Genomic DNA, 17,752 nt, shown 5'->3' with positions numbered 1-17,752 from the left:
CTGTACCCTGACTGCCCCAACCCTTATCCACAGCCCCACCCCCAGACAGACCCCTGGGACTCCCACGCCCCATCCAACCACTCCCCACCCCCTGACAGCCCCCCCCAGAACTCCCGACCCATCTAAACCCCTCTGCTCCCTGTCCCCTGACTGCTCCGATCCCTCTTCCCACTCCTGCCCCCTGACAGCCCCGCCCCCAGAACTCCCAACCCCCCCCCCCCCGCTCCTTGTCCCCTGACTGCCCCCTCCTGGGACCCCTGCTCCTAACTGCCCTCCAGAACCCCACCCCCTACCTAAGCCTCCCTGTTCCTTGTCCCCTGACTGCCCCCTCCTGGGACCCCTGCTCCTAACTGCCCTCCAGAACCTCACCCCCTACCTAAGCCTCCCTGTTCCTTGTCCCCTGACTGCCCCCTCCTGGGACCCCTGCTCCTAACTGCCCTCCAGAACCTCACCCCCTACCTAAGCCTCCCTGTTCCTTGTCCCCTAACTGCCCCCTCCTAAGACCCCCCCACCCTAACTGCCCCCCAGGAGCCTACCCCCTACCTGTACCCTGACTGCCCAAAACCTTATCCACCCCCCCCAGAAAGCCCCCCCTGAACTCCCAACCCCCCCCCCGTCTCTTGACTGCCCCCTCCAAAATCTCCCTGCCCCTTCTCCGACCCCCTGGCCCCCTTGTTGTTGGCCTTCGCCTAACGTCTCTGTGAACTTGCTCAGGAACGGCCTGAGCCGTTCGTCCCGGCACGCTGGGCAGCGGGGGAGGAGCTCCAGACTGCCGGAGGCGATCTGCGAATGCAGGGAGGGAGGGAGGGAAGGAGGGAGTGATCTCTGCTGCAGGGGGGAGGAGGGGCTCTCTCTGGCTGACGGAGCCCCATGTAAGTGGCACCATCCGGCCGGCTGCCCTGTTAGCCGCGCGCTCTGCATGGGGGGGGGAGTCCGGACATTTACAAATTCCCCCCGGACGCTATTTTTAGCTCAAAAAGCCGGACATGTCCGGGGGAATCCGGACGAATGGTAACCCTACCTTTTGCAATCCCTTGGGCTACTTTTGAAGTTTTAAATATTAAACACTTAAGTGTTTTAATACTGCTATGACATATGATGGTTACTGGCTTAACTCTCCATTGCTTTTCTTTCAGCTTTACAGTGCCTAGATGCTTTTAAGCCTTGTATCAATGAGGGAAAATGCATCTCCTATCGCAATGGCACAGGATATTGCAAGTAAGTAAGCTTTACTTTAATCCTGTCCTCTCGTCTGCTTTTCAACCCAGATCTTACACGTAAAGAAAACAACCCAAAGGCTGTGGTCAGGTTCAGGCTTAGTGTGAATTTTTGATTGACATGAAGAATCTTTGAGCCATGGCTGCCTTTGGATTGTAGGCTGCATACCTGTGGAAGAACAGAAAAATAGAGATTAGAGATGTAAAGACTTGTTACCAAGCCCTTGAAAATAGTTCCTTACATTACTCTGGTTCTCCTTTGAGCATTGTCTGAATGGGTACGTCTACACTTACCTCCGGGTCCGACGGCAGGCAATCGATGTTCTGGGATCGATTTATCGCGTCTTGTCTAGACGCGATAAATCGATCCCGGATCGATCCCGGAAGTGCTCGCCGTCGACGCCGGTACTCCAGCTCAGCGAGAGGAGTACGCGGCATCGACGGGGGAGCCTTCCTGCCGCGTCTGGACCCGCGGTAAGTTCGGACTAAGGTACTTCGAATTCAGCTACGTTATTAACGTAGCTGAATTTGCGTACCTTAGTCCGAAGTGGGGGGGTAGTGTGGACCAGGCCAATGTGTCCTCATACTCGGGTGATGCATGTCTCTAAAGCCATAGTGTCCAAACTTTTCTATCTCCCCCCACCCTCTTACCAGTAATGAATCTGGCCGTGCCCCTCCTCCCCATTACTCCACAGTTGGCTCAGCAGAGGAGGTTGGGCTGGGGGCAGAACTGGGGAATAAAGGCAGATCTGGCCTGGGGGCGGAGAGGAACTGTGGCTGGGGGCGGAGCTGGGCTGGGACAGAGCAGGACTGAGTGGTGCTCCCTCCACGCCCCCCCATGGGAGCTTGCCCGAGCCCTGCCGTGCACGCTCCTGAACATTCCTCCAGGGCGTGCCCCACTGTTTGGGAACCACTGCTTTAAAGCATAGCTTGGGACTTCCTGGCTAGCAGTTTACCCTTAACTTAAGGTTCAACTTAAAAACCTGTTAGTTTTCGTCCAGGTTCTTAGATTGGGCCTTGATAGTTTGACTTCTTTACGTTAAGTTAGGAATAGAGACTGTGAAAGTGTTGAACCTTATGGGCAGATTTTCCCATCCTGCTCCAAAAAGTCTGTAACTTGTAGCAGGTGAGAACTCACTCCTCTTCCAGAGGCTTGGCTTTATTTACAAAAGGAACTCGAAGCTCAAAATCCAGGCCAAACTTAGCTACACCTCTACCCCGATATAACGCAACCCGATATAACACGAATTCGGATATAAGGCGGTAAAGCAGTGCTCTGGTGGGGCGGGGCTGCGCACTCCGGCGGATCAAAGCAAGTTTGATATAACGCAGTTTCACCTATAACGCGGTAAGATTTTTTGGCTCCCGAGGACAGCGTTATATCGGGGTAGAGGTGTATTTGCAGGGTTCCTCTGAACTCTGGTACCCCCACCATAGGTTCTGTCACCTCTTTGTCTCTGGGGGGGGGTAACAAGCCCCATTCAGCACTGTGTCACAGGAACCCACCTATTATTTCCCAGCTCATAGGGTTGGTTTCCTGGCAAATTCTTGCAGTCTTGTTATAAATGTGACTTTGCTTTTTGCTGCTGTATGGAAAATCTCTAAACTGCAACAGGTGCACTGGAGCAGTCTGTAGTTTCTGGAAAATGACATTGTACCTGTTTGAACACAACTCACTTTTGGTAGGTTAACTTTGCAACTACAAGGATGGACATTTTTTAAAAGCAAGCTTCACCTCTGCAACAGTTGATGGTGTTGGTCATCCTCACTTGCTAAAGTCAGCTTCCTCCTTGCCTGTGGTGACTGGATTTTTCAAGCCTTGTTTACTTCGTTAATGCTAGTAGTACCATTTTGTAGCACACTGAAATCCTCTCTTCTTGGTGCTTACGTTCTTCAAATATTTGTAGATTTCTTCCCACCTACTTAAGCTGGCTAAGTAACCAGCTATTCATATCTAGCTCTTTTCAACATTTCCTTCATAAATCAGTCCCTCCTGCCCCTGAATGTTTGTAACCCGTCTCTAAAGTCCCTTCAACTTGTCAGTATCTTTCTGCTGATAGGGTGCCCAAAACTGAAAGCAGTATTTTGTGAAATCGCACCTGAGATGTGTAGATAGAAAATCATAATCTCCCTATACTGGTATGCCTTTTCAGTTACAAATTGATGGGGTTTTTGCAGCCATGATGCACTGCATGCTAACACTTGCTGTTCTCTATCACCTCTTAGGTTTTTCACCCTTATTGCTTCCCAGGTTTCTCCTTCCCATGCTTTAGATTATTTCCACCAGATGTATGAGTGGCATTTTTTATAGCTAAAGCTTGCTTTCTCTCCTTGTCTGTTAAATAACTGTCTGTTTCTGTCTTGTGACTGGTGTTGCAATTGCTCCCAGTCAGCACCACTTGTAAATTTATTAATCTGGTGTCTGTCTAGGTGTGCAGATCATAATAAAGGTGTTAAATAAAACTGATCCCAACACTGGTCCCTGTTGTACCTCCTTACAAACATCTCCATCTTGATACAGTGTTCTTGACTATATACCATCACTTAGACAGTTTTCAATACACCTGGTAACTTAGCTACTTTGAATTTCTCATTTAAGATTTTGACGCTGTTTGTTGTTCTACTAAATCCAACTGTTGCTCACTTCAATATCAAGCATATGTGTCAAGAGGGACACCAAGTAATCTAAAGCCACGATTGCTGGTAATACTTCTGGCTGGTGGTGGCTTTAATCGTTTGACAAAAATGTATGATTTAGAGGTGTTTGTAACTCTTGCTGCTGCCTTCCTCCTTTCTGGTAAAAGTCTAATGCAGACCCAATCGTCCCCTACTTCCAGTCTCACAGCTCAATCCTTCTGCAGGCGCCAATGAAAACTGAAGACATGCAGTGCAAGTTCTGACACCTGCATGACCTTGCACCAAATTTCCAGTTCTGGTTTAATGGTTTCTTTTTTGTAGAGAGGAAGGAAATGTAGCAGAAAACTCAAACTTAGTCCTTTAAGGTGGAATTTCCATGTTGGCTGTTAGCATCCTGTTTTCCTTTGCAATGATTATAGGGAACTTTTAATAGAGGAACTTCCCATCTGCTGGGGCAACCTAAACTATTTTCTGAAATATTTTTATAGCTGCAAGAGTAGAAACATTGTGTTCAGGAAGCTGAGCTTTCAGACCAGGGCAAGTGAGCCGACTTGGAGCTCTCCAGTATCACTCACTAGTTAGCTAAATCCCCACCCCTCCCACTTGATTGTGTTTTCTGAGTTTGCTGCAGTACTTCCTCTGTTTGGCAATAAGTTAATAAGAGGCTCTCTTCCTCTTTCTTCTCTCCACAGAGTTGTTTGTTCCAGTGTGTTATCAGACTAACTTGTTAAGGCTGGGAGTAGGAGAAGATTTAGGGCCTGCAGTAGACTTTTCCCAGAAAGGAGAAAGGCAATAGCAAGAGTTATATACAGCTTTAAATCATACTTTTTTTTTTTTTTCAAAATAAATGGTTAAAGCCACCACCAGCCAGACGTATTGCAAACAACCACAGCTTTAAATTACTATCCATGAGGAACAAATGGACAGATGAAGTAGAAGCCCAGTACATCATAGGCAGATATACACTGAATAAGAATTTGGTTAGACTAGAATGTTAATAAGCAAAATAACTAGTCTAAATACTTGGCAAAGCAGTTAGAAAATGACAGCTTAGTACTGAAACCACTGTCATCAGAGTGGTAATTCTGTACTGTCCATGTCCTGCTTAAAGAGAGACCTGGATCTAGGCTAGAAAAAGCCTCCTCTAACGTGACCAACTTCTGGTGGTTAATTCTTCCAGGGTGGGGATGGAGATCTTGAGCCTGATGTTAAAGCTGTATATTCTATTAAAGCACACTGCTCTTGTGACTGGTTTATATATGCATTGGGTAACTCCGTTCCCGCTCTGCCAGTTTTCTTATGGGACTGTTTGATGGTGCTTCTAACCTCCTTTATCCTTGACTTTGTAGTTAGGCAAATTCCTCACTCCTGTTTCTGTCTATCCTGAGGTCAGAATTAGTTTTCTTTCTGAGGTGTCTCAATGAGTCTCTTCAGACAGTAGATACAGAATACTTTTCTTAAATGGATTTTATTGACACAATTAGAAGTCAAAGAAGCTGTAAAAAGTAGTAATGCACTTGCCTAGACAGCAAAGAGCTCCACTAAACAGGCCTGCAGCCTAAATTATAAAGTATTTTTCAGGGTGTCACTGACCTGAGTTTTCAGAACAGACAGTGAAATGAAGGAAGCTGTTAGAAGTGCTGTGGAAGAAGGGGGTATCTTGCTAAATTTGTACAGGGCCTCGTGCAATGGCCTGCATTTTTGCACACTTTGTAGGCACTTAGGGGTAGGCAGAGGGTTGGGGTGTGTGTGTTCATAAACCAGAGGGTAGACCAAAAAAAACTTTTAAAGACTTTTAGCCAATTTCTCTCTCTCTTTTGAATTCTGACTTTTGCCAAACCCATGAGATCAAAAATGCAATAATAGCCCCAGGCTCACCATCACACTGTTTACCACAGTAACCTCCCCAGCAGCCCCAGGCGCTGAGCAAACGCCAGCTACCCCCAGCACAGCTGCCAAGTTTTGTGCAATGCCATGTCCTACCCCTGCCTCTGCTTGGGGCGGGATGGTATGTTGACCATAAGCTGAATTCTGTGGTTATATGCAAATCAAAAACTTGGATAGAAGCTGCACTGCTTCCTGCCTTCAAGCTCAGTGGAAGGACTTAAAAGCAGCTTGGGTCCTGTGGAGCAACAGGATGGTGGTAAGGGGTTTCCAGGCCCATCTGAATTCATTTAGCCCATCCTCTTCTCCAGGACTTTGGCCAACCCTTATTTCAGGTAGGCCCTTCTTAGCTGGCTCTTCCCAATCAGATTCCAGCTGCAGGAACCACCTGGGTTGAGCACTAGTGCCCCAGACTGCCTGCAGGGCCCAGCCTAAAAAGAGGCGCTCCATGAGCTGAGACGGATGTCTTCACAGGGCCTGCTTTCAGGGGCCAGGGCCAGTCCCAGATTAATCAGTGGAAAACATCCACTTGAAACCTGAATTCAGAATAGAGGGAGGCCTTTCCCTCTCAGGATGAGACTTGTTGATCTACCCCCCTTCCCCCTCTCTTTAGGGATTGGAAGGAAATCCTAAAGGCTGAAGCAAAAGGAAAGGGAGGAGCCCCTCAAAAGGAGAGGTGCTCAGTCTTTCCATCTAGAATCCAGGGGGAGAAGCTGGCACTATATTCCCTAGTCTCCCAAAATTCTCTGTTGGAGGTGGGCTTTGGGGACAAAAAGCTGCCCATGGCCCAGGCGGGCAGGAAACACAAAGCTGAGTTTCACCATAGAGACTTCTGGTCCTTTTGTTGTTCGTTTATTGGTATTACCGTAGCACCTAGGAGTCCAAGTCATGCACCAGGACCCCACTGTGCTAGACGTCGTACAGACACACAACAAAAAGACAGTCCCTGCCCCAAAGTGCTTACAAGATAAATAGTAAGAAGTAAGGGATAAGCTAGCCAGAGAATCCTGTTCTTCCTCCTGAGTCTGTGTGGGAGTCAGAAGGAAAAGACTGATTAAAACCTGTCCCAGAATATTTGCAAACTGTCTCAACTTTGTTGTGGGGCCTACGTTTTCCCTCCGATGATCCTCCAATCAAAACAAAGAGGGTGTCAAGTGGGAGCAAGCATTCTAGGAAATTCCTCCCTTCACATACCAAATTAAAGCTGTATGTTTCCTCCTGTGCAGCCCCAGATGATATCCCTAGGCCTGAATGGGAAACTCGCATGAAAACCAAACATCTGGAAAGATTGGCTAAAGTAATCTGCAGTCAGGTAGACTGAGCTGGTGAAAGTACTCAAAATGGATGTAGTACTGCCTGGTGAAGAACAACCATTCAAACTGAAAGGGCATTTCTTTCAAAGGACCCCACAAAAAGGGGGTAAACGCAACATTGAGGAGAAACGGCAACTTTGGCAGCACAACTGCATCAACAGCCTCCATGTGTTCTGCTGGTTCTGTTTCTTTGGCATTGACAGCATTGTGTGAATCCAACTCCTTGGATTTCCAGCTGTTTTTTTTTTTAATTTGAATAACTATCTTTAGTGTGTTTAGCAAGGAGAACATCTATTGTGAAACTTTTTGAGAGCCTGCACTAAGGCATTGTAGGCAATTGCAGACTGGAGCTGGGAGCTGTGAAGGAAAAAAGCGGGTTGGACTAAGTTCTGACTAAAGTATTTGTGCTGGAAAGTAGCCCAGAGGGAGTAAAGGAGAAGCTTTAATTATAAACAGCTGCTGGGCTGATGCAGCCCATAAGACATTTTTCCACTCCAAATTCTTTGTAGCTTTCAAAAATCATAATTGGAAATAGCCTATGTGTGAAACTTGTTCTTAAATAAATGATTAAATTCTCGCTGAAGTAGACAAAGAAAGCTCACGTGCTTCTAGAAAGTGCCAGGACAAACTTCATGCTCCCATCACTGTTCCTGAGGATTAGATGGAAAACTGTGGAGAAACAGTGGCTTTTGTTTAGAAAGGGTATTATTTCCTGTTCTGAGCCTGTCATTTTGGAGCTGACACAAGCTGCTGTAATTTTAAGCTGCTCTCTAGACAAGTGGCTTTTTATGTAAAGAACTTGAAAGAGCAAATCTTTCTGTGCCTCATTACTAGGGAAACTGATACAAGTTTATAGCAGTGGCTGGTGGATTAGAAGCATTCAAATCAGCTTTACTGCAATTCTCAAAGTTGCCAGGTATAAACTGATGCACGTTTCTGGTGACATGATGGGGCATGTGTGCAGGGTCTTCTGTTTCTCAGGGTATATTGTCTCATAATGCTTATGCAGTAAATCAGCGTTATCTATACCTTCCTTACTTCCATACTTATTTATACCTAGTCTGGTTGCAGTCCTGTACTGAGTAGGGTTAGACACTACATTGGTGTAACTCTGCTTGGGCTACACTAGCACTCTCGTTGCTGTCTGTGGGATATTAGCCTTTTCGGATGTTATCCCACCATTAGCCTAAGATGTAGCCCTGCAGGGAGTGCATTCTCATCCATACTGGTTTTCAATTCACTTTTGTGGACAATCTTGGATGTTAAATGTAATCTATAAAACTACAAATGGTTTGGGCCCTGGATACCTGAGACTGCCTCTTGAATGAGGACTGAAGTTCTGAAACAGCCTGCCAAGGGTAGTAATCAGGGCAAAAAAACGAACTTAATTCAAAACTGAGTTTATGGAGGGTATAGTATGATGAGGTTTCCTACAATGGCATATAGCCCATCTGCAACTGTTATTAGCAAATATCCCCAACAGCCAGAGATGGGACACCAAATGAGGGAGGGCTCTGAGTTACTACAGAGAATTTTTGCCCAGGTGTCTGGCTGATGGGTCTCACTCACTTGCTTAGGTCTAACTGATCACCATCTTTGGGGTCAGGAACGAATTTTCCCCCAGGTCAAATTGGCAGAGAGTAAACCATATTATTATTTTTTTGCCTTCCTATGCAGCATGGTGTACAAGTCACTTGCTGGTTTGAATTAGAGTAAATCGTGGATTCTTTGTAACTTGAAGTTTTTAAATCAAGGTTTGAGTACTTCAGTGACTTAGCCAGAGGTTATGGGTCTATTACAGGAGTGAGTTCTGTGGCTTGTGATGTGCAGAACATACTAGATGATCGTGATAGTCCCTTCAGACCTTAAAGTCTAGGCATCTACAGCAGTTCAGATCAACTGAGGAGTTTGAGCCATCAGCCCCAAAGGAGGCAGAGTATTTTCAGATAAGAAGCTTCAATTTCAGAATTTGCTTCCCCAAACTTGTTAACCTTGGGTCACCCTGCAGATCTTTTGTGTTCTCCCAGACTTTTTCTGGTGTGGAAGAGTAGGAGTAGATTAAAGAGGGTTATGGGAGAATTCTAGTTTGGAGGCATGGAGGGGATGGATGGAGAAGATCTTCTTCAGTTTAGGACAATGTTGCTTATTTATAGTACATGGAATTGTTACTCTTTGTACATGTATCCAAAACTTTTTCACCGATGATAAGACAAGAAGAGACCATTGTGGTCATTAAGTCTGACCTCCTGTATAACACAGGCCACAGGATAACCCTGAGTTAATTCCTGTTTGAATTGGAGCAGAACTTTTAGAAAAACATCAATCTTAATTTAAAAATGGTTGGCGATGGAGAATCCACCATGACCCGTGGTAAATTGTTCCAATGGCTAATTACTCTCATTTTTAAAAATTTGCCCTTATTTCTAGTCAGAATTTGTCTAGCTTCAAATTTCAGCCACTGGGATCCATGTGGCGCCACACTAGAAACATACCTGCTTGAAGATGACTCCCTGGTTACTGCTGCATTCGGAAACCAGACAGTTTTTAATCCATCAGATGTGTGCATTTTAAACAAATTAGTAAACAGTTGATTTCAGTTCTGTTGCCACTAGATACTTTGCCTTGGACCTCACGAGAGAACTAATCACTCTTCTTGGTCAGCATCTCCCTTCCCTGGATCTGAGTAACTATCACTGACTTAATTTGGAATTACTCATATCCTGGAGTAGGGAAAACGGAGCATCTGGAGTTCATCGCTAAAATATTTGTAGTGTGTGTCATGTCTGATGCTCCTAGTTGCCTCTTAGACAAGATGTACATATTTTGATTCCTCATCAAGCCATCTAGAATATAGAAAAATCTGCAGATCGACACAGTCCATTTTTCTCTGCGTTTTTGATATTTTGGCTTATTTGATGTACATTTTGCAGGTTGCTCCTTTAGCTGAAGGAAACAAATGGCAGTTTCCGCTCATTGCTTCAAAATGGATTGAAAATTCCTAGTCCAAAGGGACAGTCAGCAGATGGATTACAGCACTGTGTTTACACAAGACTTGCTTAGTGAGAAATAGTGATTCTGCACATATAAATCTTTATAATATTGCCCCAATTATCAATAAATGTACCAGTTCATTTTTGTATTTCTTAGAGATGGAAGAAAGATGGTCTAGTGCAGTGGTTCTCAAACTTTTTTGTACTGGTGACCCCTTTCACATAGCAAGCCCCTGAGTGTGACCCCCCCCCCCTTAAAAAGTGTTTTTAATTTATAATATATTTAACATCATTATAAATGTTAGAGGCAAAGCAGGGTTTGGGATGGAGGCTGACACCTCGTGACCCCCCCCCCCATGTAATAACCTTGTGACCCCCTGAGGGGTCCCAACCCCCAATTTGGTCTAGTGGTTAAAGTGTTAGCCTGGGACATAGGTGCTGACTCCGTGGGTGCGCTTAGCACCCGCTGGTAGCCAGTGGGAGGGGTGGGGAGGAGGTGTGCTCGGGGGAGGGGGTGGAACTGGGCGGGAAGAGGCAGGATGGGGTGAAGTCTTGGGGGAAGGGGTGGAGTGGGGCGGGGCCTGAGACTGAGTGGGGGTTGAGCATCCCCGGGGAAAGGAGGAAGCCTGTGCCTATGGCCTGAGATTTGGGAGACCCGGGTTCAGATCCTGTGTTGCTAGAGGCTTCGTGTTCAACCTTTGACAAGTCACAGCCTCAGTTCCCTATCTATATAGTGGGGTTAACAGCACTTCCCTACTTCACAGTGGTGTTGTGAGGGGAAAAGTACACTAAAGGTTTTGAGATGGATCGCATCTGTTATTCAGATTGGTTGCTTACTTCTGCAGAGGACATTATTAGGTATAGCAAAGTGGAATTAACTAATACTCAACTTTAAAAATATTGAAGGGATGGGGAGACAGTATCAGTCATATGGGGGGGCGGGGAGGGTGGGACAGAATGTTTTTGCCCCTAATTAAATGTAATTGGAGTTTCATTAAGTTTTATATATGAATTAATGTTATGACCTTATACTTTCAGGATTCTCACTTTGGACAGTCATAAATAACATAAGGGCTTTCCTGTGTATGGTCTATGCATTAGGGTATGTAATGTTGCTGTCTAGGTAGGAAAGACTCTGGGTGTTTATGGTGCCAGTACTGGGACCTTTACCTTTCACAGTAGTAGCTTGCATTGTGAGGATCAGAGTGAATACTGCTAGTCATGATTTCCATTCTCTTGTAGGTGTCCAGAGGGTTTTCTTGGAGACTACTGTCAGTACAGAAACCCTTGTGAAAGCCATACCTGTCAGAATGGAGGAACATGTGAAACCACATCTGTGGTCGGAAAAGCCACTTGTAAATGTGCTTTAGGATTCACAGGCGAGGACTGCAGATACTCTGAATCGCACATCTGCTTTGTATCTCACCCCTGTTTAAATGGAGGGACCTGCCAACTGCTTCTCCAGGACACATATGAGTGTGTCTGTCCACCAGGTTACACAGGTGGGACTTCATAATTGTGTCCTTAGTCGTCGTCCCCTCCCATTTGAAGTACCTTTAAGCTAGATGTACCCTCTTAAAAATGTTCTAGTTTTGCCCTAATATGCTGTCAAACTAATAGCTTCAGCACTGCAAATGAGAGCTAGGAGATATAGCATGGAAAGTTTGGGGGTTTTTTAAGCCAAATTTTGGGCTTCTCACCCTTCATGAGGTATGTATTGTAATCTCTTAAGGCTTGTCGAGTGGGGAAACTGACCTCAATAGCTATTCTGGAAGAGATTGTCTACATCAGGAGTTATTCCAGAATAGCTATTGCACTTTGGGCTGGTCTACACTGGGGGGGGGGGGGGGGGGGGAATTGATCTAAGATACGCAACTTCAGCTACGCGAATAGTTCGAAGTATCTTAGTTCGACTTACCTGGCCGTCCTCACGGCGGCAAGTTGACCGCCGTGGCTCCCCCGTCGACTCCGCTTACTCCTCCTGCCGAGGTGGAGTACGGGCGTCAATTCGGGGATTGATTTATCGTGTCTAGACGAGATGTGATAAATCGATCCCCGATAGATCGATTACTACCTGCCGATCCAGCGGGTAGTGTAGACGTGGCCTTTAAATGGTCTATCTTATTCCAGAATAACTGCCCCATGTAGACAAGCTCCTAGAACAGCTAACTGAGCAAATTTTGCCCGCAACAGCTTTCTGTAGGGAAGCTTACTTCTATGTCAAGGGGACATTCAGAAACCTGCCTTTCTCCTTGAAGACCAAGTGGGAGAGTAGAGTAAATGTCAGCAGTGCAGTATTATTCCAGTTCATGGATTACCGGTACTTCTCATAAATCACAGGGTTCTCTATCTTGCAGCTCCCACCTAAACAGGTTAGAACTAAATCAAATTGGTGGTTGCAATGGGAAATGCTTGTGTTTTAGATCCATTGTAGAGTACACAGTTGGTGTGTGCAGAAAGACATCTCAGCTTTGGGGTGTCATGGGGATGGAGGGAGAGAAGTCTGTATCTTCCATCCAAACAATTTCTGATTGACAGAAGCTCACACATGTCTTGGTTTTACAGGAAAGGACTGCCAGTGGATTGATGCTTGTGTGTCTCAGCCATGTGCCAATGGAAGTACGTGTATCACATCTGGAAGTGGGTTCTCCTGCACCTGCCCAGCAGGCTATACTGGCCCAAAGTGCGAGATTGATGTAAATGAATGTGCCACATCAGGACAATGCCAAAACGGTGGAACTTGTCACAATTTGCCTGGTTCTTACCAATGCCACTGCAAGCCAGGCTTTAGAGGACACCACTGTGAGATCACATATGTGCCATGTTCACCATCACCATGTATGAATGGAGGGACATGTCATCAAACCAGTGACTTTACCTATGAGTGCAACTGTCTGCCAGGTAAATACTTAGTCCTTCCCAAAACCAAGATGGAATGCAATGGTGAAGCTGGGAAATCAAACACTTAAGTTTTGGTTATTTCTGATGTATGGTCCCCCCACAATATTGAAGTGATGTGGGGGCCAGGAGAAAAGGAACATAAGTTTGTACAAGGAAGGGAGCTGAGATGAAGGCTTAGTTGCTGTGGGCTCGCTGTTTCATAATATGGGGAGGAGTCTCCTAGTGTTAGGGAAGGAGAAAGGGGTTAAAGATAAAAGGACTGGAAGGGTCATGATAAGAAAACCATGGGTGGGTTCTGGGGCCCAGGTGAAAAAGCTGAATATGTCAGTTAATATTATTGAAGAAACAAATTTGCTCAAATTTACTGACTTCTGAGACAGCTTGATTTCTCAACCTAGTGTTGCTTTCATGTTAACCTATTGCCTTTAATTTCTCTCTTTTTTTAAAGAAAGACTTGGTTTATGGCTAGCAGGCTCTGCAGGCTTCATCAGTGAAGCTTGAGTTCCTTGAACTGGAGTTATTTGACCTCTGAGGTGCCCAAGGTTTTGTCATGCCTTGTGCTAGAAGCATTACAGAGGAAAACAGAGAACAACAAGTACTAAGGGCCTGATCCTGCAAAACCAATTGGACTGCTCACATGAGTGAAGTTACCCTTTCTTGCAGGGACGCAAGGTTGTATGGGAGCACCTTGCACCTTTCCCTGCAGACCAGTGTGATCTGGTTAAAATCTGGACCTTAAATATAGTCAGGAAATGAAGACAAAGTTACCACAGGTTTCAGAGTAGCAGCCGTGTTAGTCTGTATCCGCAAAAATAACAGGAGTACTTGTGGCACATTAGAGACTAACAAATTTATTAGAGCATAAGCTTTCGTGGGCTACATCCCACTTCTTCGGATGCATATAGAGTGAAACATATATTGAGGAGATATATATACACACATACAGAGAGCATGAACAGGTGGGAGTTGTCTTACCAAGTCTGAGAGGCCAATTAAGTAAGAGAAAAAAAACTTTTGAAGTGATAATCAAGATAGCCCAGTACAGACAGTTTGATAAGAAGCAAGTGTGAGAATACTTACAAGGGGAGATAGATGCACCCACATATCATTTTGATAGTTACTGTTAATGTGTCTTATTACACAACATGTACAGTGTGGGTGAGTTCTTGTTGCTCTGAGAGCCTTTCCTTTGTATGTCCTGACTGACATTCATGTCTAAATTGGCAGTGTTGTATTGTTGTAACTTGGTTTACAAAACTTTCCATTTAAAAAAAATCAAAAGGAAAAAAGGTTGGTGAGCCAGGGTACTTCCACTGACTGCCCAGGTGAAGGCAAAGGCATCCCGTCATTCCTCGCCCCAGTGCAACTAAGGCACCAAGAAACATCCTGATGTTTTGGGAGATGATTCCTGGTGGCCTGAATTCTGACCCCTTCCAGTGGGAGAGAAAGGGGCCAGCAGAAGGGTGTGAGGAACCAATGGAGAGTTGAGGGAGAAGCTAGGAGTAATGGCTGTGCAGTTACAGTGGTGTCAATAGTATTCTCTTCAGTGATGCAGCTACTCTGAATGCACAGTATAGTTGATTGTAAAACTTTTAGTTTCCCAACTCATTTGTGTGTGTTTATATAATCAAAATGTCGCAATAACTTAAGTCACTTAGCTGAAATCAGGGGAAATTCCAGCATTCTAGAGGCAAATTTACCAAAAGCAATGCCAGTGTAAACCCTTCTTATACTGGTATAATTTCATCCACACTAGAGGTTGTACCAGTTTAACTTAGTTTTTCTCCAGTTTTAGACAAGTTGGTACAAAAACTGTAGACCATTCCTAATTCTAAACAGATGGAAAGTTTCTCAGGTCAGTCAGTTTTAGTAAATGACACTTATGAGATAGATGTTTAACTTGCAGCATTTTAAACTCCTTTTAATTGTGGTGAGAATGACTTTTATAGCTGTAAATATCTGACAAATAAGGAGTTGACTTGGCAACAGAATGTTAAACAAGTCAATAGAGGAAGTTCGTGGCTGGGAAAGTGACTATTCATTGTTATCCATCACAATAATTACCCATTTACTAAGATAAGAACCCTAGGGAATTCCAAGAGCTTGTCCAGGAAAGAATCTGTCAGACCAGAACAGACTGTGTGTGAGAACTGGAGTACCTCGTAGAAAGAGGAAATAACTTCATGTGTTCGATAGTACTTGATACCATGTCATACAACTGTGGCCTCAAACTGCTCTTTATTTAAAGCAGAACATCCTAGAAATGTGACACAAAAGGCATATTAAATAGAATGGTCTATCCTGCCTGGTGTGATGCAGGGCTTTTCTTGTAGTATTGGGAGACCTTAATCTCTCTAAAGGTATGTCTACATAGCCATTGGGAGCGTGCTTCCCAGTGAGAGTAGACAGATGTGCTAGCTCCATTCAAGCTAGCATGCTAAAGATAGCAGTGTGGCAGCAGCAGCATGGGAAGTGGCTTGGGCTAGCCACCTGAGTATGTACCCAGCTGCAGTCTGGTCCCAACAGGGCAGGGAGACAGCAAACAGCATCAGGTATCTGGATGCAGCAAAATAATTAATTCTATGGCATCTTGGGAAAAATGCTAAGTGTTGTAGCTGCAGTGTCAGTCCATGGGGCCCTGATTGACATGAATGGGGGCAGTTTGCTCCTCTGCATTATTTCAGGCTTGTGACAGAATCAGGCAGGCATAAATGCATTGTTTTACATGCTGAGAACTTCAAATATGCACCTTGACCAGAAGGGCTAGAAATCAAACTTTTAACAATTAAAGCTGAACTTTAGGACAATTCTGCAGCAAGAGGTGAGTTCCACTACAAATTCAGCCACAGTATTGCAGAGTGTACACAACCTGAAATAGGCATAAAAATCGCACCTCTAAAGTTTGAGCTGTATTTTATAAGGATTGAAATAAAGTAAATTGGATGGGGCATTTGGGAGATCAGAAGTTACCAAAAAACTTGACCACTTGCATTTTTGGACCTGTAACTCCAAAACAGTGTGGCCCTTGATGCTTCAAATTCATCTTGATCTGCTGTCCTTGGTAAGGTACCTGGGGCTTTTGAATAAGCTTGCTGGTTGGGGCTGGTGGTTTCTATTCAAAGCCATTTCCAAACACGTTTTAAGCACTGCATTGCTCAAAACAGTACCTGACATGTGCATGCTATAGGAAATATGCACCAGGAGATGTGTGCTTTCAAAATATTTAAGATGCTATGCACTGCTTGTAATGCCTGTTTGAAGTTGGCACAAGCTTCGTAAAGTGCACACAGTACTTTCACTTCATGCTGAGTTGCTGTATTGATCTAACTGACATGCAGCTTCCCTAATGATTGTCATCCTGTGTCGGTGGCATCAACAAATAAATGCAAGGACAGGACCCAGTAATTGGTAAATTATTCTCTTGCCTCTTCCACTGGCTGCCTTTACTAGTATTCTGCAGGTCTTATTTACTTAGACCTCACAAACCCTCTGCAAGGCAGGCAGATGTGGATATCAGTATTTTCCTATGAAGAAACTGAAGCACAGAAATCACTTGTGGCATTGCCTTTGACAAGACAACTATGAGAACTCGGGTCACTATTTATTGTGGTAGTGCCTAGGGACCAGACAAGGACAGGGCCCCATTGTACTAGGCACTGTACAGACAGCAGTAGTACACAGTCTCTGCCCTGAAGCATTTACCATTTCCATAGACCAGACAAAGGGTAGGTGTAAGGGATAACTTACAAGCATAGTGATCAGTGTGGTGGCCTACAAACATCCTGTTACTGCCACAGTTTTTCTTTTAACTTTTTTGGGGTTGGGGTTTAGTGAGGGGATTTGCTAAACAAAAAGAGGTGGGAAGGTATGAAGAGCAGGAGTGGAGACAAGCTGAGATGAAAAAGATTAAGGAAGAGGGGATTAGAGCGAACAGCCAGTCAGCACAACAATGTCCAGTCAACCCTGTAGAAAATAGACATCAGTGTCTGACGTCCCCTGCTTCTGAAGCTGCTTTACTGGCTTTGGTCTGTGGCTGGCTCCTCCCTGCACGTTCTTCCCTGCAGCCATGTGGCCCTGGGGAGAGGAGTCACCACATTGTCCTAGTGCCCCAAAGGCAGGGCCTCCCCTGCATAGGTTTGGCCTGGAAAGTGCTGGGTTGAATGGGACTTCGTTGGGCCCCCATTTTACCCGAGTGTAGCAGTACCTGCTTAAATTGCTTCTGCAGCTGCTGTCTATTTGCTAGATAGATAGCTAATCTGCTAGAACAGTGGTTCTCACCTTTTTGGGTTCAGGACCCATTTGTAAATGTTTATGGCCTGTCACAACCCAGTAAATAGTCTGGTGGTGGAGGCCCTGGGGTGGTTTTGGTCGTATCCTGTCCCCTGGCGGAGTTGGGTCCTGCCTGGCACTAACCCCACAGTGGCAGCTCCTGTGCTGTGGGGCTGGCTGGGTTTGGCTCTCTGCTCCAGGCGTTGCAACCTCTGGGTTGAGCTCTCTGCTTATGTTTGGCCCCATCCCCCTGACAGGACCAAATTTGTCTGAGGGGAGTTGTGACCTGGTTCATGGTTCATGGGGGTGTGGTGCCACTCACTCAAATCTGACCTACCCGGACTCCCATTGTCATGATGGCTGGGCCAAACCAGAATGTCACTGAGACCCCAGCGGTTGCAGTGCCTAGAGCAGGAAGGCGAGCCCAGCCAGCCCCATGCGACCCTTTGAAACATTCTGTTGACCCAGTTTTGGGTCTGACCCACGGATTGAGAAACCCTGGATTACAATACAACTCTCAACCTTGGTTTCATTTTGCCTA

At 45.4% G+C, this 17,752-nt stretch overlaps 1 protein-coding gene across 1 annotated transcript in view; it reads left to right on the top strand.

The window, feature by feature from the left end:
• Nucleotides 1–986: 986 nt before the first annotated feature.
• The window catches only part of NOTCH2 (notch receptor 2), a 108,298-nt gene continuing 91,532 nt past the window's right edge, over nucleotides 987–17,752 (top strand). Inside the window, exons 1-4 of the mRNA XM_065409934.1 lie at nucleotides 987–1,011; nucleotides 1,137–1,218; nucleotides 11,284–11,543; nucleotides 12,607–12,942. Coding sequence (XP_065266006.1) covers nucleotides 987–1,011; nucleotides 1,137–1,218; nucleotides 11,284–11,543; nucleotides 12,607–12,942 — 703 coding nt within the window. The remainder of the gene's footprint in view (nucleotides 1,012–1,136; nucleotides 1,219–11,283; nucleotides 11,544–12,606; nucleotides 12,943–17,752) is intronic.

The sequence above is a fragment of the Emys orbicularis genome, chromosome 8 (assembly GCF_028017835.1).
Source record: "Emys orbicularis isolate rEmyOrb1 chromosome 8, rEmyOrb1.hap1, whole genome shotgun sequence".
NCBI classification, from domain to species: Eukaryota; Metazoa; Chordata; order Testudines; family Emydidae; genus Emys; species Emys orbicularis.
The sequence above is the reverse complement of the archived record's forward strand: the minus strand, read 5'-3'. Positions and strand labels throughout refer to the sequence as shown.